At 46.6% G+C, this 20,908-nt stretch overlaps 1 protein-coding gene across 2 annotated transcripts in view; it reads left to right on the top strand.

Annotated features, from left to right (window-relative positions):
* Positions 1–216: 216 nt before the first annotated feature.
* LOC135055412 (tRNA N(3)-methylcytidine methyltransferase METTL2-like) overlaps positions 217–20,908 on the top strand; it is a 60,254-nt gene continuing 39,562 nt past the window's right edge. Inside the window, exons 1-6 of one of the 2 annotated variants that reach the window (XM_063959451.1) lie at positions 217–290; positions 654–1,006; positions 2,910–3,001; positions 3,890–4,116; positions 8,004–8,053; positions 20,541–20,601. In XM_063959451.1, the coding sequence (XP_063815521.1) occupies positions 819–1,006; positions 2,910–3,001; positions 3,890–4,116; positions 8,004–8,053; positions 20,541–20,601 (618 nt within the window). In that variant the 5' untranslated portion in view covers positions 217–290; positions 654–818. Of the gene's footprint in view, positions 306–653; positions 1,007–2,909; positions 3,002–3,889; positions 4,117–8,003; positions 8,054–20,540; positions 20,602–20,908 lie in introns of both variants that reach the window. The other variant, XM_063959452.1, reaches the window with a different exon arrangement.

Raw genomic sequence — 20,908 nt, 5'->3', positions numbered from 1 at the left:
GACGCATCAGATTGGTTGCTATAGGCAACATCATCAATTCTTTGTTTTAGAAGCTGCAGTAAATTTACCCCCCAGACTCTGATCTGTACGCTTGTAGCAGTGTGTGTTATACACACAGCTTCAAAAATATATATATTTAGCGTCTCATTGCCATCAAGCCTGGCAATCGCAACGCTAGCCTAGTCCAGCTAACCTCCTCCCTTCTCGTATCATAATCATACTACCCACGGCTCCACCTCTTCCTGTGCTCCGAGACATATACTTCCCTAGTTCACGCTGACTGATAGAAGGTGCATACGTAGTTGGTAATTGCTAATGTCATATGATTTTTGTATTCTGCTTTGAAAATTCCCTGCACGGAATGGGGGCAGACAGCATGCTATATCTTGTACTTTAAAATGGTAAATAAATTACACCGGTTGCAATTAAAAATCTGAGACAATCAACCCTACCTATACTAGGCCACTCCTGTGTATCAACTATTTCATTAAGCTTACAAACCCATAGTTCTCTATTTTCGAAAACAGCAATGTGCGTTTGGAGTCGTAGTTAATCAGCTGAGATTAAACACATACATATCTTTCTTGCATATGTGCATGACAAATTGTGTCTCATATCTAATACTACGTAATCCTTTACTTTGAATTTCAAAGATGTTACTGCCCAAAGTCCTGAGACTGTTACTGAGAGTGCGGAGCTGGCGCTGATGTGCCTGTAGCGTGGACTGGGAACCGGAGGCAGCAGCTCTCCCTCGCCAATGCTCACGACCTCCTTTTCTTTTGGTCACACGTGGTAGCGCTAAGAACGTCCACTTCCTGATGAGGCGTGGTTTAACTATTGATTGGCTCAAACGCTCCTGGTCCCGCCCCTCTACAGTCACTGATTGGATATTCTCCAGAGCATTCATTATCTCCGTGGTAACAGCAGGCGCTATGGAAGATAAGAGGCCTCGTTTCGGCAATCGGCACCTGAGAGATCCCAGTCAGGTTTTCCAGCACAATGCATGGTAAGGGATCACTCTTATAGACACAGCTCGTGGAGTGGAGACAGTTGTAGCGGTTTGAAGTTGGTGCTTAAATGAGAGGACGGGTAGTTAAGGGGTCTATTCATGAAGCAGTGAAGAGTGGAGAAGTTGCCCATGGCAACCAATCAGCTACCCCGTACAATTGTATAGTATGCAAATTATAAATGTTATTTTAATGTTGATTGGTTGCCATGGGCAACTTCTCCACACTTGTCACTGCTTCATGAATAGACCCCTAAGTGGGTGCATGAAGCATTTGAAATGACTGGAACCATGGTTGGTTGAGGAGTGTGGTGGGGTTTGCATAGTTAACATGGTGATGTTGGTGCAGATGGGGTAATAGCATGGGGGAGTTGGCGTTGCTGGCTGTGGAGCGTGGTGAGGAGTGTGGCATGGTTGGCGGGCTACATTTCTTTCATAAATATAAACAATGGTGGGTCCTAGTGTGCGCAGATACTGGCAGCCCACTGAGATAATGTACGAAGAGGCTATCCCCACAGCCCCCAATGTGACAATATATGAGAAAAAAAAAGGAGTACAAAACTTTGTAGGCGCTAGCAAATATAATGACAAAAAGGATTGTATATGTCCCTTTAAGAGAGCTTGTGCCCAGACAAAACCAGAGTGTATGGCCTTCCTTCTTCCTCTTAACGGCACTTCCTATGTTTTTTTTCATCAGTCGAACCCCTTCCAGATATGTCGCATGTTAAAGGGACAGAGAGAGTCGCATAGTGTGATACAGTAAATTTAATGAACACTCTTTATATAAAACACATGCGATCCCCCTTCAGAAATCCTGAACGGTGAGTACAAAACAATTACCAGCTAAAAGACATAAATGCACTAAAAGAATCTTAAAATCCAAAACGTCCTCCTCCCACAGCTAACACTCAGAATTTTGGGAACAGCTTAGGTGATGGTGGGATTTGCTTAATTACCAGAGATCCCTGGAAATCAGATAGAAGATGGAAATACAGTTGGCGACCCGGAACCGCTCACTGGACCTCTGATTCCTCCTGGCAAGAAGCAGACCCTCTGTCACCGTTTGCTGTGCCCCACCAACGCGTTTCAACCCTTCACGTGGGTCTTTTTCAAGGTGCTGAGTGTATTGTTCCCTGTGGAACTGATATTTAAACCCCATGTGTCCAATCAGATCCCAACTGAATGATATGGTCATTGCACACAGCTGTGTGTGTCATTGCTCCAATCCGCACTGTTCTGGATGATCATGTGACCGAACTCCGGCTCCCTGTAGTCATGGAAACCGCCTAACACCAGACACGCAATATTGCACAGGGAACAATACACTCAGCACCTTGAAAAAGACCCACGTGAAGGGTCTTTTATCTGATTTCCAGGGATCTCTGGTAATTAAGCAAATCCCACCATCACCTAAGCTGTTCCCAAAATTCTGAGTGTTAGCTGTGGGAGGAGGACGTTTTGGATTTTAAGATTCTTTTAGTGCATTTATGTCTTTTAGCTGGTAATTGTTTTGTACTCACCGTTCAGGATTTCTGAAGGGGGATCGCATGTGTTTTATATAAAGAGTGTTCATTAAATTTACTGTATCACACTATGCGACTCTCTCTGTCCCTTTAACATGCGACATATCTGGAAGGGGTTCGACTGATGAAAAAAAACATAGGAAGTGCCGTTAAGAGGAAGAAGGAAGGCCATACACTCTGGTTTTGTCTGGGCACAAGCTCTCTTAAAGGGACGTATACAATCCTTTTTGTCATTATATTTGCTAGCGCCTACAAAGTTTTGTACTCCTTTTTTTTTCTCATACATTTCTTTCATATTCACACATTAACCTCTTGAATGTTGACAAATCTACTTCTTGTGAATTGCAGGAATCACATTGCTCTTTTTGATTGTATTTTAGGGACAATGTTGAGTGGTCTGAAGAGCAGGAATTAGCAGCTCGAGAGAAAGTCCAAGAAAACAGCTCTCAGCCAGTGCCGCTAGAGCAGCAAGGTAAGAGACATTGGCGCTGTCAAACAGAATAACTACTTGAAATGAAAAGCAGTGGAAAAAATCTTATACATGAGCATAACGCTAATTATATTCTAGCCCTTGAAAAGTTGCTAGACAACTGACTATTTGGGGGCATTCAATTGATGGCAGGAAATGTAAAACCCCCTGCAGCCGCTGTGTTTTGCTATTCAATTAGTGCACTGAAAATGAGATGTGGTGATTTTCTATAGAAATCACAGCATCTTTTTTCACACACCTCCAGAGCAAGTCTGATTTTTTTTTTTTTCCCTCTACTTAATATTGTTATTTTTAGGAAAAATCACCAGGACTTGCTCTGTCACCCTGGCAGCACCCCTCTGAGGACTGATTAAGCAATTGGAAGTTTTCAATTGGCTTAATTAGTCTGTAATTACTCGCCTTACTCGTTGAGATCCAGACACTGCAGCAGCAGCAGCAGCGAGTATTTGAGGTGGGTTGGGTATGCGTGACCGGCGGTCAGGAGACTACCAATCACCATATTGAGAATTATATCTCCCAGCAGCCCCCTCCGTCAGTGCAAAGATAGAAGGGAGACCACCGGAGAAGTGAGTATCTTTATTTTATTTTTAATCACACGTCACAGGGTTTTCAGAGCTGAAAACCCCACGACCAGTTTTTGTAACTTGAATACCGTGGGTATTGGAAGCGTGCATACAAGGTTTTCTTTTTTTTTTTTACCTCTCTAAACCTTGTGCCTAATTGAATTCTCCCCCCCCCCCCCCTATATGTTTGCTTGAATGTTAACACAATCTATTCCTGTGTGTCTGCCCATTTCATAACTGAAGTGTTCAACTTTAGCTTCTTCAAACACTTTTGCGGATTTGGGTTATATGTTTGTTTTTCTTTCAGAGGAATATGAAAATGAAGCCAACAACTTTTGGGACAAGTTTTACACTATCCATGAAAATAAATTCTTCAAAGACAGACAGTGGCTGTTTACAGAGTTCCCTGAATTGTTTTCAAATTTCAAGGGCCAGCTGGATATAGATGGAGAACATAAGGAGGACTCCCAAGTGGACATGGTTAATGTGGAAAAAGAGTTGTCAGGATCTTCAGCATGTTATCGTATTTTAGAGGTAACTAGGGCCACCAACGTCACATGGGATATCCTGAAACTGCAGTATAGTAGTGCAAATATATAATATTTTCCTTGAAGCATGTTGTGAGCTGTTGTTTTTTATGGCAACCCTACATGAATGGGTTAACTCCCTAGTCAGATGAGTAGAGAAGGGAAAACTAGACCTAGAGGATATACTGTGTAATGGGAGGAATTTGATATGCCGGCTGTCGGGATCCCGGCGCTCACCATACCGGCGCCGGGATCCCGACAACTATTCTCCCTCTTGGGGGGTCCAAGACACTCCTGGAGGGAGGATAAATAGCGTGGCGCGCCACTGTGCCCGCAGCGTGGCGAGCGTGCAAGGGGCTCTTCTGCGCTTGCCTTCATGTCAAGCGCAGGCATAACGTACTAGACCCCTGTATAATGTGACTCCACATTCTCCTGATGACTTTTGCCTGTCTCTTAGCGGAGTAAGTATTTGTAGTAGCTTACCTATTCCTGGATTCTGGAGGATCCTGATGATGCCTTTGTTGTGGGTGCTTTTCAGTGACGTTTCTATCATGTGTGTAATGTGTGTGATGCACACGGGGGGCCCACACCCCACACACTGCACCCATGTTTTATACTTCCCTTTCAGGAGTCCCGCGATGGGTGCAGCAGACTCGGCAGAAAATCACTCCCAAAATAGCCGTTGCGCATGCGCAGTAAGAAATTTGTCTCCGGACCATGGTGCGCACCATGTTTCTGGAGACATGCGCAGTAGACTTCCGGCACAATTCTGGTGCCTACAGCGCCGTGGAGAGGAGGGGGCCCCCCTGGAGTCTGCACATGTGTCCCCATCTCTCTTAAAACGCCCCTGGTACTTTTTATGTTTCTTAGTGGTGTTCAGTCATAATATCAACACTCTTACTTCAACATTCTGAATGTAACTTTTTGTACCACATCCCTATTGCTTACACTTTCTGTAATCTCTTAGGGCCTAATTCAGATCTGATCGTAGATGTACTAAATTTAGCACATCTACGATCAGTTTCTATGACATGTTTGGGGACGCCCAGCACAGGGCTAGTCCTCCCCGCATGTCGGGTGCTTTTGCACCTGCTGAATAGCTCCCTGCCAGCGCAGCTCCTGCACGCTGGCAGGGGGCTAACCGCTGCGTCTTGGGTTGCAGCAGTTGCATGTGACGTCACGCAGCCGTGGCGGTCTGGACACGCCTGCGTTGTTTGGACTGTGCCCCGCCAACGGTGTTCTAACGCCGTTGGCATGCCCCCTCCCGCCCCGCCTCTGCCTGTCAATCAGGCAGAGGCGATCGCAGTCCAGAGATGCTTTTAGCTTCTCACTGGGCTCCCGGGGTGCGCGTGTGCACTCCACAAAGGGATTCTGACTGCGATTGCTGCTACTGCAGCAATCCAGTCTGAATTGCCCCCTTAGTCTACTGAAGGAAACATTCTGGAAAGGTAACCAGTGACCATCCATTTCAGCAGTTTTAGTCTTGTACAACCCAAATATCTCAGGCTCTTTTCTGACAATTGGACTGGCAAGGCAGCACCAGGAGCACGACCATGATATTGGCAGTCATATAGTAGACTAAAGACGGCCTTTTCTTTTTCTTGTCTGCACTTCACATTGCAGGAATAGACACCATAGTAGCCAGTTATCTCTGCTACTGTCAGATCCATAGTGGAGAATGGCTTTCACACAAATAACTTTATCAATTGCTGGTACAGACGCTCAGACTTCATTAAATAATTCTGATGGTGACAACCTTGAACAGTAAATTAGCTTGGCTCTAATCCTGTCACAGGGACATGGCAAAGAGTGTTGATGCTCTGTTGGTGCTGTGGAACCTCCGCGTGGGATATGTATATCCTCATTTTTCCTGTCCTTGCCTATGGAAAAGCATTCCAGACATTCTTGATTTACTAAAAGATGGTCTAAACATGGACCTTGTCATCACTAACTTGGAGGTTTTGCCATCTACTGTTAGCATTTTTCTGAACACCAAACTGACACCTAATGTCATTTGTTGAACCATAGGCTCACAATATGAGCCGTTTGTGTCTTTACAAGATGTCTTCCTTAAGTGGCTTGGTCTTGCTTTCCTACCTAAGCTAATTTCATCTCCATATCAATCAGGAGATCATACTCCGATCTCGCTGACCACAGCCAGCTAATGGCAGTAAAATGTGAATAAATATCACGTATCCTGTCAGTGTGATGTCTGTTTGTTCTCTCCAGATCAAAGGAATTCAGAAAGACAAATCAGATTTTTGCGCAGATCATGTGAAGGGAATGCTATGTCCGTAACATACTCTTGCAAGATGGATCAAGAATGTAATTGCACAGGCATGCAAGAATAGACATCAGGTAGCAGAACTCATAAGGGTGCATTCTGCAAGGGCAGTGGCATCTCTTGGGCACACAGTGCTCAGGCCTCAGTGGATGATTTTTGTAATCCGTGGGGTGGTTATCGCTTCACATCTTTCCCAAACTTTGTTTTAGGTGTGACCTCTTCTGCTGTTGCTCGGTTTCAAAAGTACATTTTTCAAGCATTTGTAAAAGTAAAGCTTTTTAATTTTGCACAATCAGTGTTGATGGCGGTTGTGCCCAACCTCTCTTGTATATTGCTTGGTTACGTCTCATTCATGTTGAGCTGCCAAGGAATGTAAAGGAAATTATTTACTGTTTGTTTAATTGATTTGAAACACTCTGTTGCAGCCCAATATACCCATGTTGTGTTTTAGTTTTTCAGGGACAGCATGGGCAGTTTCTTAGTAGCACCAGGCAAAGGAAGAATCGCACTATTTACCTTCTGGAGATTTCTCCTTTACCTATCTAATCAGCTGACTAGGGAGATGACCAATTTGTATAGGGCTGTCATACAGTGTTTCAAGTAAATTAAATCAATGCTAAATACACTTCTCACTTGTCTTCCATAGAAATAAATTATACATACCTTTTGCCATCTGTTTGTAGCGACTGCTGTTTAACTCGTCCATTTTGACCTTATAAAATGTTCCTATCCCTAGTGAGGAAAATATGTGGACCCGTCACCTAAGCACACTGGAGGCAGGCTGTGCTGTAGTTGTATGGTGACAGTAGTTTCCAGTGGAGGGGCTGCTTTCTCATTAATATGGAATCTGCTGCACTCTCCGTAAAGTAATGGTTCCTAGCGAATGAATATACTGTGTTCAATTTCTTTTAATTTACAGTAAAGGTGGAGTTTTTCCTTTTTTAATTAAGTTAGTCCGTGTTCTTAAACTATTTTAGATAACATTAAATGGATACTCAAAATAATTTGGCCCATGACTTCAGACATTTTTAGACAAAAATGTAGTTTTTTCCTTAAAACCTTTTTTAATGGGGACTTGATGAAAATAATGTATGTATATGCTAAGAAAGATCTTTCAAAAATAAATTTTATCTGATTGGTTCACTGGTTCTTAAGTGACAAGTGTAGAACATTCTACAAAGGCTGATGGTGAATCAGCATCTTCATACAGAAGAGCAGGAACGGCATTGTCTGACATACGTCCTTACCAACCACATTCCATTGTAAGCATCTAAAGTTCTAGCAAACTAAATAATCTATTAAAGATACCAGTATTAGTATAACTAAAGTTTTTCTTCCATACAACCTCTTCTTTTTTTTTTTTTCTTTCTTTTTTTTTCTAATTCGTTTAATGTCTTATTAATAGATGTATAAAATGTAGAGGTCGCACTACACAGATCACTTAGCACGCTGTCCTTTTATTTGGAGAATGTGCTGATTCAGTTTTGAGAGTCAGACACACTCAAGTGAGCAACATCAGTCTGTTGGAACTTTGCCCAAGAACAAGGTGCCATCCTCTGTGTCCCGGGCACTGCAGATGAAATGTAACCCTTTCTTTTCTGTATACTCAGGTTGGCTGTGGTGTTGGAAATACAGTCTTTCCAATTTTGCAGACAAATAAGTAAGTACTTTTGCAAGTTTGTGCTCTTAGGACGGGAAATTACAGTTCTTAAAGCCCTGTATTGGGATATATCTTTATTGGGAAGGTCCCAGATTGTAGTAGTGCTTGTCTTGATCACTAGTGAACTGCAGGTGATGTCACTCGTCACACTTGATGGTAGTGGATCTGAATGGCTTCAATCATGTGCTAGTTTGATTTAGTTCTTTTAGACCTCAAACATGTATTGTGACACCTACTCTTCTAACTTTCCGATAAAGGTTATACACTTGATTAGGAATTAACAATAAAAACATCACCATGTATGCACCCTATCCAGTCATATATAACCGTGACATCTGCATTTATTAGTCTTTCTCTGACGTCCTAAGTGGATGCTGGGGACTCCGTCAGGACCATGGGAATAGCGGCTCCGCAGGAGACAGGGCACAAAATTAAAAGTTTGACCACTAGGTGGTGTGCACTGGCTCCTCCCCCTATGACCCTCCTCCAAGCCTCAGTTAGGTTTTTGTGCCCGGCCGAGAAGGGTGCAATCTAGGTGGCTCTCCTAAAGAGCTGCTTAGAATAAAAGTTTGTTAGGTTTTTTATTTTCAGTGAGTCCTGCTGGCAACAGGCTCACTGCAACGCGGGACTAAGGGGAGAAGAAGCGAACTCACCTGCGTGCAGGATGGATTGGCTTCTTAGGCTACTGGACACTAGCTCCAGAGGGACGATCACAGGTACAGCCTGGATGGGTCACCGGAGCCGCGCCGCCGGCCCCCTTACAGATGCTGAAGAGAGAAGAGGTCCAGAAATCGGCGGCTGAAGACTTCCCAGTCTTCTTAAGGTAGCGCACAGCACTGCAGCTGTGCGCCATTGCTCTCAGCACACTTCACACCGCGGTCACTGAGGGTGCAGGGCGCTGGGGGGGGGCGCCCTGGGCAGCAATGAGATTACCTATACTGGCTAAAAATACATCACATATAGCCCCTGGGCTATATGGATGTATTTAACCCCTGCCAGGATTACAGAAAAAACCGGGAGAAGAGCCCGCCGTGAAGGGGGCGGGGCCTATCTCCTCAGCACACAGCGCCATTTTTCCCACACAGATCCGCTGGTGGGAAGGCTCCCAGGCTCTCCCCTGCACTGCACTACAGAAACAGGGTTAAAACAGAGAGGGGGGGCATTTTTTGGCGATATTATTATATATTAAGCTGCTATAAGGGAAAACACTTACTATAAGGTGGTCCCTGTATAATTATAGCGCTTTGGTGTGTGCTGGCAAACTCTCCCTCTGTCTCCCCAAAGGGCTAGTGGGGTCCTGTCCTCTATCAGAGCATTCCCTGTGTGTGTGCTGTGTGTCGGTACGTGTGTGTCGACAGGTATGAGGACGATGTTGGTGTGGAGGCGGAGCAATTGCCTGTAATGGGATGTCACCCCCTAGGGAGTCGACACCGGAATGGATGGCTTTATTTATGGAATTACGTGATAGTGTCAACACGCTACAAGGTCGGTTGACGATATGAGACGGCCGGCAAACCAATTAGTACCTGTCCAGGCGTCTCAAATACCGTCAGGGGCTTTAAAACGCCCATTACCTCAGTCGGTCGACGGACACAGACACGGACACTGACTCCAGTGTCGACGGTGAAGAAACAAACGTATTTTCCAGTAGGGCCACACGTTACATAATCACGGCAATGAAGGAGGCGTTACATATTTCTGATACTACAAGTACCACAAAAATGGGTATTATGTGGGGTGTGAAAAAACTACCTGTAGTTTTTCCTGAAATCAGATGAATTGATTGAAGTGTGTGATGAAGCGTGGGTTACCCCCGATAGGAAGTTGCTAATTTCAGAGAAGTTATTGGCACTATACCCTTTCCCGCCAGAGGTTAGGGCGCGCTGGGAAACACCCTCTAGGGTAGATAAGGCGCTCACACGCTTATCAAAACAAGTGGCGTTACCGTCTCCTGATACGGCCGCCCTCAAAATCCAGCTGATAGGAGGCTGGAAAATACTCTAAAAAGTATATACACACATACTGATGTTATACTGCGACCAGCAATCGCCCCAGCATGGATGTGCAGTGCTGGGGGGGTTTGGTCGGAATCTCTGACTGGAAATATTGATACCCTGAATAGCGACAATATTTTATTGACTATAGAGCATTTAAAGGATGCATTTTCTTTATATGCGAGATGCACAGAGGGATATTTGCACTCTGGCATCAAGGGTAAGTGCGCTGTCCATTTCTGCCAGAAGAAGTGTATGGACGCGACAGTGGTCAGGTGATGCGGATTCCAAGCGGCATATGGAAGTTTGCCGTATAAAGGGGAGGAATTATTTGGGGTCGGTCTATCGGACTTGGTGGCCACGGCAACAGCCGGAAAATCCACCTTTTTTTTTTTACCTCAGGTCACCTCCCAACAGAAAAAGACACCGTCTTTTCAGCCTCAGTCCTTTCGTTCTCATAAGAACAAGCGGGCAAAAGGCCATTCATATCTGCCCGAGGCAAAGGAAAGGGTAAGAGACTGCAGCAAGCAGCTCCTTCCCAGGAGCAGAAGCACTCCCCCGCTTCTGAAAAATCCTCAGCATGTCGCTGGGGCCTTACAAGCGGACTCAGGTCCGGTGGGGGGGGTCGTCTCAAGAATTTCAGCGCGCAGTGGGCTCACTCGCAAGTCGACCCCTGGATCCTGCAGGTAGTATCACAGGGGTACAGATTGGAATTCGAGACGTCTCTTCCTCGCAGATTCCTGAAATCTGCTTTACCAACATCTCCCTCCGACAGGGAGACGGTGTTGGAAGCTATTCACAAGCTGTATTCCCAGCAAGTAATAGTCAAGGTACCCCTACTACAACAAGGAAAGGGGTATTATTCCACGCTGTTTGTGGTACCGAAGCCGGACGGCTGGGTGAGACCTATTCTAAGTCTGAAATCTTTTGAACACTTACATACAAAGGTTCAAGTTCAAGATGAAATCACTCAGAGCAGTGATAGCGAATCTGGAAGAAGGGGACTTTATGGTGTCCTTGGACATCAAGGATGCTTACCTCCATGTCCCAATTTGCCCTTCAAACCAAGGGTACCTCAGGTTCGTGGTACAAAACTGCCACTATCCGTTTCAGACGTTGCCGTTTGGATTGTCCACGGCACCCCGGGTCTTTACCAAGGTAATGGCCGAAATGATGATTCTTCTTAGAAGAAAAGGTGTATTAATTATCCCTTACTTGGACGATCTCCTGATAAGGGCAAGATCCAGAGAACAGTTAGAGGCCGGTGTAGCACTAACCCAAGTAGTGCTGCAACAGCACGGGTGGATTCTAAATTTTCCAAAATCCCAGCTGAGCCCGACGACACGTCTGCTGTTCCTAGGGATGATTCTGGACACAGTTCAGAAAAAGGTGCTTCTCCCGGAGGAGAAAGCCAGGGAGTTATCCGAGCTAGTCAGGAACCTCCTAAAACCAGGAAAAGGGTCAGTGCATCAATGCACAAGAGTCCTGGGTAAATGATGGCTTCTTACGAAGCGATTCCATTCGGCAGATTCCACGCAAGAACCTTTCAGTGGAATCTGCTGGACGAATGGTCCGGATCGCATCTTCAGATGCATCAGCGGATAGCCCCGTCTCCAAGGACAAGGGGGTCTCTTCTGTGGTGGTTGCAGAGTGCTCACTTTTTTGGAGGGCCGCAGATTCGGCATTCAGGACTGGGTCCTGGTGACCACGAATGCCAGCCTGAGAGGCTGGGGAGCAGTCACACAGGGAAGAAATTTCCAGGGAGTGTGGTCAAGCCTGGAGACTTCACTTCACATAAATATACTGGAGCTAAGGGCAATTTACAATGCTCTAAGCCTGGCAAGACCTCTGCTTCAGGGTCAGCCGGTGTTGAACCAGTAGGGCAACACCACGGCAGTCGCCCACGTAAACAGACAGGGCGACACAAGAAGCAGGAGGGCAATGGCAGAAGCTGCAAGGATTTTTCACTGGGCAGAAAATCATGTGATAACACTGTCAGCAGTGTTCATTCCGGGAGTGGACAACTGGGAAGCAGACTTCCTCAGCAGACACGATCACCACCCGGGAGAGTGGGGACTTCATCCAGAAGTCTTCCACATGATTGTGAACCGTTGGGAAAAAACCAAAGGTGGACATGATGGCGTCCCGCCTCAACAAAAAACTGGACAGGTATTGCGCCAGGTCAAGAGACCCTCAGGCAATAGCTGTGGACGCGTTGGTAACACCATGGGTGTACCAGTCAATGTATGTGTTCCCCCCTCTGCCTCTCATACCCAAGGTACTGAGAATTATTAGGCGAAGGGGAGTAAGAACGATACTCGTGGTTCCGGATTTGCCAAGAAAGACTTGGTACCCGGAACTTCAAGAGATGCGCACGGAGGATCCGTGCACTCTACCTCTAGACTTACCGCGGCTGCGTTTGACGGCATGGCGGTTGAACGCCGGATCCTGAAGGAGAGGGCTCCGACGGAGGAATTTCAACTGGGTCGATTCCTACATTTCCTGCAAACAGGATTATCTATGGGCCTCAAATTGGGGTCCATTAAGGTTCAAATTTCGGCCCTGTCGATTTTCTTCCAGAAAGAACTGGCTTCAGTTCCTGAAGTCCAAGCTTTTGTCAAAGGAGTACTACATATACAGCCCCGGTTGTGCCTCCAGTGGCACCGTGGGATCTCAATGTAGTTTTGGGATTCCTCAAATCCCATTGGTTTGAGCCACTCAAATCGGTGGATTTGAAATATCTTACATGGAAAGTGACCATGCTACTGGCCCTGGCTTCGGCCAGGAGAGTGTCAGAATTGGCGGCTTTTTCGTACAAAAGCCATATCTGATTTTCCATTGGGACAGGGCAGAACTGCGGACGCGTCCTCCGTTTCTCCCTAAGGTGGTATCAGCGTTTCACCTGAACCAACCTATTGTGGTGCCTGCGGCTTCTAGCAACTTGGAGGACTCCAAGTTGTTCGACGTTGTCAGAGCCTTAAAAATGTATGTATGTATGTATGTATGTATATGTGTATATATATATATATATATATATATATATATATATATATATATATATATATATATATATATATATATATATATATATATATATAATATATTTATATATATATTTATTTCAAGGACGGCTGGAGTCAGAAAGTCTGACTCGCTGTTTATACTGTATGCACCCAACAAGCTGGGTGTTCCTGCGTCTAAGCAGACGATTGCTCGTTGGATTTGTAGCACAATTCAACTTGCGCATTCTGTGGCAGGGCCTGCCACAGCCGAGATCTGTAAATGCCCACTCCACAAGGAAGGTGGGCTCACCTTGGGCGGCTGCCCGAGGGGTCTCGGCATTACAACGCTGCCGAGCATCTACGTGGTCAGGGGAAAACACGTTTGTAAAATTCTACAAATTTGATACCCTGGCTAAGGAGGACCTGGAGTTCTCTCATTCGGTGCTGCAGAGTCATCCGCACTCTCCCGCCCGTTTGGGAGCTTTGGTATAATCCCCATGGTCCTGACCGAGTCCCCAGCATCCACTTAGGACGTCAGAGAAAATAAGAATTTACTTACCGATAATTCTATTTCTCGTAGTCCGTAGTGGATGCTGGGCGCCCATCCCAAGTGCGGATTGTCTGCAATACTTGTACATAGTTATTGTTACAAAAATCGGGTTATTATTGTTGGAAGCCATCTTTTCAGAGGCTCCTCTGTTATCATGCTGTTAACTGGGTTCAGATCTCAAGTTGTACAGTGTGATTGGTGTGGCTGGTATGAGTCTTACCTGGGATTCAAAATCCTTCCTTATTGTGTACGCTCGTCCGGGCACAGTATCCTAACTGAGGCTTGGAGGAGGGTCATAGGGGGAGGAGCCAGTGCACACCACCTAGTGGTCAAACTTTTAATTTTGTGCCCTGTCTCCTGCGGAGCCGCTATTCCCATGGTCCTGACGGAGTCCCCAGCATCCACTACGGACTACGAGAAATAGAATTATCGGTAAGTAAATTCTTATTTTCTCTAACGTCCTAGTGGATGCTGGGGACTCCGAAAGGACCATGGGGAACAGCGGCTCCGCAGGAGACTGGGCACAAAGTAAAAGCTTTAGGACTAGCTGGTGTGCACTGGCTCCTCCCCCTATGATCCTCCTCCAAGCCTCAGTTAAGATTTTGTGCCCGAACGAGAAGGGTGCAATCTAGGTGGCTCTCCTGAGCTGCTTAGAGTAAAAGTTTAAATAGGTTTTTTTATTTTCAGTGAGACCTGCTGGCAACAGGCTCACTGCATCGAGGGACTAAGGGGAGAAGAAGCGAACTCACCTGCGTGCAGAGTGGATTGGGCTTCTTAGGCTACTGGACATTAGCTCCAGAGGGACGATCACAGGCCCAGCCATGGATGGGTCCCGGAGCCGCGCCGCCGGCCCCCTTACAGAGCCAGAAGAGTGAAGAGGTCCGGAAAATCGGCGGCAGAAGACGTCCTGTCTTCAATAAGGTAGCGCACAGCACCGCAGCTGTGCGCCATTGCTCTCAGCACACTTCACACTCCGGTCACTGAGGGTGCAGGGCGCTGGGGGGGGGCGCCCTGGGACGCAATGAAAATACTTTAAATGGCTAAAAATACATCACATATAGCTCCTGGGCTATATGGATGTATTTAACCCCTTCCAGTTTTCCACAAAAAAGCGGGAGAAAGGCCGCCGAGAAGGGGGCGGAGCCTATCTCCTCAGCACACAAGCGCCATTTTTTCCTCACAGCTCCGTTGGAGGAAGGCTCCCTGACTCTCCCCTGCAGTCCTGCACTACAGAAACAGGGTAAAACAAGAGAGGGGGGGGCACTAAATTGGCATATTAATATATACAGCAGCTATATTAGGGAAAAACACTTATATAAGGTTATCCCTGTGTATATATATATATATAGCGCTCTGGTGTGTGCTGGCAAACTCTCTCCCTCTGTCTCCCCAAAGGGCTAGTGGGGTCCTGTCCTCTATCAGAGCATTCCCTGTGTGTGTGCTGTGTGTCGGTACGCTGTGTCGACATGTATGAGGAGGAAAATGGTGTGGAGGCGGAGCAATTGCCTGTGTTAGTGATGTCACCCCCTAGGGAGTCGACACCTGACTGGATGGTCTTATGGAAAGAATTACGTGATAGTGTCGGCACTTTACAAAAGACTGACGACATGAGACAGCCGGCAAATCAGTTAATACCTGTACAGGCGTCTCAAACACCGTCAGGGGCTATAAAACGCCCGTTACCTCAGGTCGATACAGACACTGACACGGACACTGAATCTAGTGTCGACGGTGAAGAAACAAACGTATTTTCCAGTAGGGCCACACGTTACATGATCACGGCAATGAAGGAGGTTTTGAACATTTCTGATACTACAAGTACCACAAAAAAGGGTATTATGTGGGGTGTGAAAAAACTACCCGTAGTTTTTCCTGAATCAGATGAATTAAATGAGGTGTGTGATGAAGCGTGGGTTTCCCACGATAAAAAACTGCTAATTTCTAAAAAATTATTGGCATTATACCCTTTCCCGCCAGAGGTTAGGGCGCGTTGGGAAACACCCCCTAGCGTAGATAAGGCGCTCACACGCTTATCAAAACAAGTGGCGTTACCGTCCCCTGATACGGCCGCCCTCAAGGAACCAGCTGATAGGAAGCTGGAAAATATCCTTAAAAGTATATACACACATACTGGTATTATACTGCGACCAGCAATCGCCTCAGCCTGGATGTGCAGTGCTGGGGTGGCTTGGTCGGATTCCCTGACTGAAAATATTGATACCCTGGACAGGGACAATATATTATTGACTATAGAGCATTTAAAGGATGCATTTCTATATATGCGAGATGCACAGAGGGATATTTGCACTCTGGCATCAAGAGTAAGTGCGATGTCCATTTCTGCCAGAAGAGGATTATGGACGCGACAGTGGTCAGGGATGCGGATTCCAAACGGCATATGGAAGTATTGCCGTATAAAGGGGAGGAGTTATTTGGGGTCGGTCTATCGGACCTGGTGGCCACGGCAACGGCTGGAAAATCCACCTTTTTACCCCAAGTCACCTCGCAGCAGAAAAAGATACCGTCTTTTCAGGCTCAGTCCTTTCGTCCCCATAAGGGCAAGCGGGCAAAAGGCCACTCCTATCTGCCCCGGGGCAGAGGAAGGGGAAAAAGACTGCAGCAGACAGCCTCTTCCCACGAACAGAAGCCCTCCCCCGCTTCTGCCAAGTCCTCAGCATGACGCTGGGGCCTTACAAGCGGACTCAGGCACGGTGGGGGCCCGTCTCAAGAATTTCAGCGCGCAGTGGGCTCACTCGCAAGTGGACCCCTGGATCCTGCAGGTAGTATCTCAGGGGTACAAATTGGAATTCGAGACGTCTCCCCCTCGCCGGTTCCTGAAGTCTGCTTTACCAACGTCTCCCCCCGACAGGGAGGCGGTATTGGAAGCCATTCACAAGCTGTATTCCCAGCAGGTGATAATCAAGGTACCCCTCCTACAACAGGGAAAGGGGTATTATTCCACGCTGTTTGTGGTACCGAAGCCGGACGGCTCGGTGAGACCCATTTTAAATCTGAAATCCTTGAACACTTACATAAAAAGGTTCAAGATGGAGTCACTCAGAGCAGTGATAGCGAACCTGGAAGAAGGGGACTATATGGTGTCTCTGGACATCAAGGATGCTTACCTCCATGTCCCAATTTGCCCTTCTCACCAAGGGTACCTCAGGTTTGTGGTACAGAACTGTCACTATCAGTTTCAGACGCTGCTGTTTGGATTGTCCACGGCACCCCGGGTCTTTACCAAGGTAATGGCCGAAATGATGATTCTTCTTCGAAGAAAAGGCGTCTTAATTATCCCTTACTTGGACGATCTCCTGATAAGGGCAAGGTCCAGAGAACAGTTAGAGGTCGGAGTAGCACTATCTCAAGTAGTACTACGACAGCACGGATGGATTCTAAATATTCCAAAATCGCAGCTGATTCCGACGACACGTCTGCTGTTCCTAGGGATGATTCTGGAAGAAAAAGGTGTTTCTCCCGGAGGAGAAGGCCAAGGAGTTATCCGACCTAGTCAGGAACCTCCTAAGACCAGGCCAAGTGTCAGTACATCAATGCACAAGGGTCCTGGGAAAGATGGTGGCTTCTTACGAAGCGATTCCATTCGGCAGATTCCACGCAAGAACTTTTCAGTGGGATCTGCTGGACAAATGGTCCGGATCGCATCTTCAAATGCATCAGCGGATAACCCTGTCTCCAAGGACAAGGGTGTCTCTCCTGTGGTGGTTACAGAGTGCTCATCTCCTAGAGGGCCGCAGATTCGGCATTCAGGATTGGGTCCTGGTGACCACGGATGCCAGCCTGAGAGGCTGGGGAGCAGTCACACAGGGAAGAAATTTCCAGGGCTTGTGGTCAAGCATGGAAACGTCACTTCACATAAATATCCTGGAACTAAGGGCCATTTACAATGCCCTAAGTCAGGCAAGACCTCTGCTTCAGGGTCAGCCGGTGTTGATCCAGTCGGACAACATCACGGCAGTCGCCCACGTAAACAGACAGGGCGGCACAAGAAGCAGGAGGGCAATGATGGAAGTGGCAAGGATTCTTCGCTGGGCGGAGAATCATGTGATAGCACTGTCAGCAGTGTTCATTCCGGGAGTGGACAACTGGGAAGCAGACTTCCTCAGCAGACACGATCTTCACCCGGGGGAGTGGGGACTTCACCCAGAAGTCTTCCACATGATTGTGAACCGTTGGGAAAAACCAAAGGTGGACATGATGGCGTCCCGCCTCAACAAAAAACTGGACAGATATTGCGCCAGGTCAAGGGACCCTCAGGCAATAGCTGTGGACGCTCTGGTAACACCGTGGGTGTACCAGTCAGTGTATGTGTTCCCTCCTCTTCCTCTCATACCAAAAGTACTGAGAATCATAAGAAGGAGAGGAGTAAAGACTATACTCGTGGCTCCGGATTGGCCAAGAAGGACTTGGTACCCGGAAATTCAAGAGATGCTCACGGAAGACCCGTGGCCTCTACCTCTAAGAAAGGACCTGCTCCAGCAGGGACCATGTCTGTTCCAAGACTTACCGCGGCTGCGTTTGACGGCATGGCGGTTGAACGCCGGATCCTGAAGGAAAAAGGCATTCCGGATGAAGTCATCCCTACCCTGATCAAAGCCAGGAAGGATGTAACCATACAACATTATCACCGTATTTGGCGTAAATATGTTGCGTGGTGCGAGGCCAGGAAGGCCCCTACAGAGGAATTTCAACTGGGTCGTTTCCTGCATTTCCTGCAAACAGGACTGTCTATGGGCCTCAAATTAGGGTCCATTAAGGTTCAAATTTCGGCCCTGTCAATATTCTTCCAAAAAGAACTGGCTTCTGTTCCTGAAGTTCAGACGTTTGTCAAGGGAGTACAGCCTCCTTTTGTGGCACCTTGGGATCTCAATGTAGTTTTGGGATTCCTAAAATCACATTGGTTTGAACCACTCACCACTGTGGACTTAAAATATCTCACATGGAAAGTGGTAATGCTGTTAGCCCTGGCTTCAGCCAGGCGTGTCTCAGAATTGGCGGCTTTATCCTATAAAAGCCCTTACCTAATTTTTCATACGGACAGCGCAGAATTGAGGACTCGTCCTCAATTTCTCCCTAAGGTGGTTTCAGCATTTCACTTAAACCAGCCTATTGTGGTGCCTGCGGCTACTAGGGACTTGGAGGATTCCAAGTTGCTGGACGTAGTCAGGGCCCTGAAAATATATGTTTCCAGGACGGCTGGAGTCAGAAAATCTGATTCGCTGTTTATCCTGTATGCACCCAACAAGCTGGGTGCTCCTGCTTCTAAGCAGACGATTGCTCGTTGGATTTGTAGTACAATTCAGCTTGCACATTCTGTGGCAGGCCTGCCACAGCCAAAATCTGTAAAAGCCCATTGCACACGGAAAGTGGGCTCATCTTGGGCGGCTGCCCGAGGGGTCTCGGCTTTACAACTTTGCCGAGCAGCTACTTGGTCAGGGGCAAACACGTTTGCTAAATTCTACAAATTTGATACCCTGGCTGAGGAGGACCTGGAGTTCTCTCATTCGGTGCTGCAGAGTCATCCGCACTCTCCCGCCCGTTTGGGAGCTTTGGTATAATCCCCATGGTCCTTTCTGAGTCCCCAGCATACACTAGGACGTTAGAGAAAATAAGAATTTACTTACCGATAATTCTATTTCTCATAGTCCGTAGTGGATGCTGGGCGCCCATCCCAAGTGCGGATTGTCTGCATTACTTGTACATAGTTATTGTTACAAAAATCGGGTTATTGTTGTGAGCCATCTTTTCAGAGGCTCCTTCTGTTATCATGCTGTTAACTGGGTTCAGATCACAAGTTGTACGGTGTGATTGGTGTGGCTGGTATGAGTCTTACCCGGGATTCAAAATCCTTCCTTATTGTGTACGCTCGTCCGGGCACAGTATCCTAACTGAGGCTTGGAGGAGGGTCATAGGGGGAGGAGCCAGTGCACACCAGCTAGTCCTAAAGCTTTTACTTTGTGCCCAGTCTCCTGCGGAGCCGCTGTTCCCCATGGTCCTTTCGGAGTCCCCAGCATCCACTACGGACTATGAGAAATAGAATTATCGGTAAGTAAATTCTTATTTTTTTTCATCTGCAGGGTTCATAGGGTGTCCACAGGGAAACATCGGGGGTTGTAGTGGTGGACGGAGAGTTCAGGCACCATACAGTTAAAGCTTTCAGCATATCCTAGGATGCCTGGCTCTTTCCACTCTTATTGTATAGGATGGTACCACATTGTTTATTTTCTCTATTTCTTTCCAGATCAGAAGACTTTCTGATATCCTCCACCCATCAGTTTATTGGGTCCTTGGGTGGTTAAACATTAGATGAGTATAGTATAGCATAGAGATGAGGTATTAAAATTAGTTTTTACGTAGGTTTAGATTCTGTAAAGTGGAGGGGTAGGAGTGAAAAGCAATGATAGAGTAATGGTCTAAAAGATTTTACCCACTCTGTTTGTTCAGTGTCTCGGTGGTGGAGGCTCAATTTAAAATTTTAATCTTCTAACATATCTGCTGTGTACTGGACATGTAGCGACTGTGCCAAGAGTACTCATTAGTGGCAAATGGTCTCTAATCTTTCTAGAGAAATCAATTGTGAAGAGGAACTGCTGAATCTAGTGTTTAGCTCCTTCTACCCCAATATTCCAGTTGCCAGATACATTAAATCTATTCTGAAACATCTAAATAATGCAGTAAAAGCTCAATGCATTGGAGGAACTCTTAGAGGTATAATTACTAAAGTGTGGATTTACATAAGTGGAGATGTTGCCCATAGCAACCAATCAGATTCTGCTTAGCACTGTCCCTGTCTGAGAATAATTAAAAATTTTGCCGGACCTCTTTCTTTTAGATTTCTTGGGAGTTTGAAATTGCCAGCGGTGGGAATAATGTGTCACATTCCTGATTGTCCTGACTTCCCCTTCCTCTGTGTTTGTTCTCAGTGACCCCGGCCTTTTTGTATACTGCTGTGATTTTGCAAGTACTGCAGTGGACATTGTGAAGGTAGGTAAGGCACTAAAGCACACATTCCGTTGGCTTGAGAGGATGGTAGAACATATTTGGGAAGTGTATAGCTTGAAATTGGCACCATATTGCTTCAGCATGTATATGGCCGACCGACCCGAAAGCAGCGATCAGTTGGACATGCAGGATGTTCCAGCATGTACCTCCGATGCGATCTTTTCAAGTATCTGGTCGGCTGCATCGGTCAGTGTATGCCCTGCTGCAGCCGACCAATGGACATTTCCCTGTTCCTTCACATGGGAAGGAACGGGGAAATGTCTCCTCCCCGGGAGCAGATCGCCGATAT

Source organism: Pseudophryne corroboree, chromosome 3 (assembly GCF_028390025.1).
Source record: "Pseudophryne corroboree isolate aPseCor3 chromosome 3, aPseCor3.hap2, whole genome shotgun sequence".
NCBI classification, from domain to species: Eukaryota; Metazoa; Chordata; class Amphibia; order Anura; family Myobatrachidae; genus Pseudophryne; species Pseudophryne corroboree.
The sequence above is the reverse complement of the archived record's forward strand: the minus strand, read 5'-3'. Positions and strand labels throughout refer to the sequence as shown.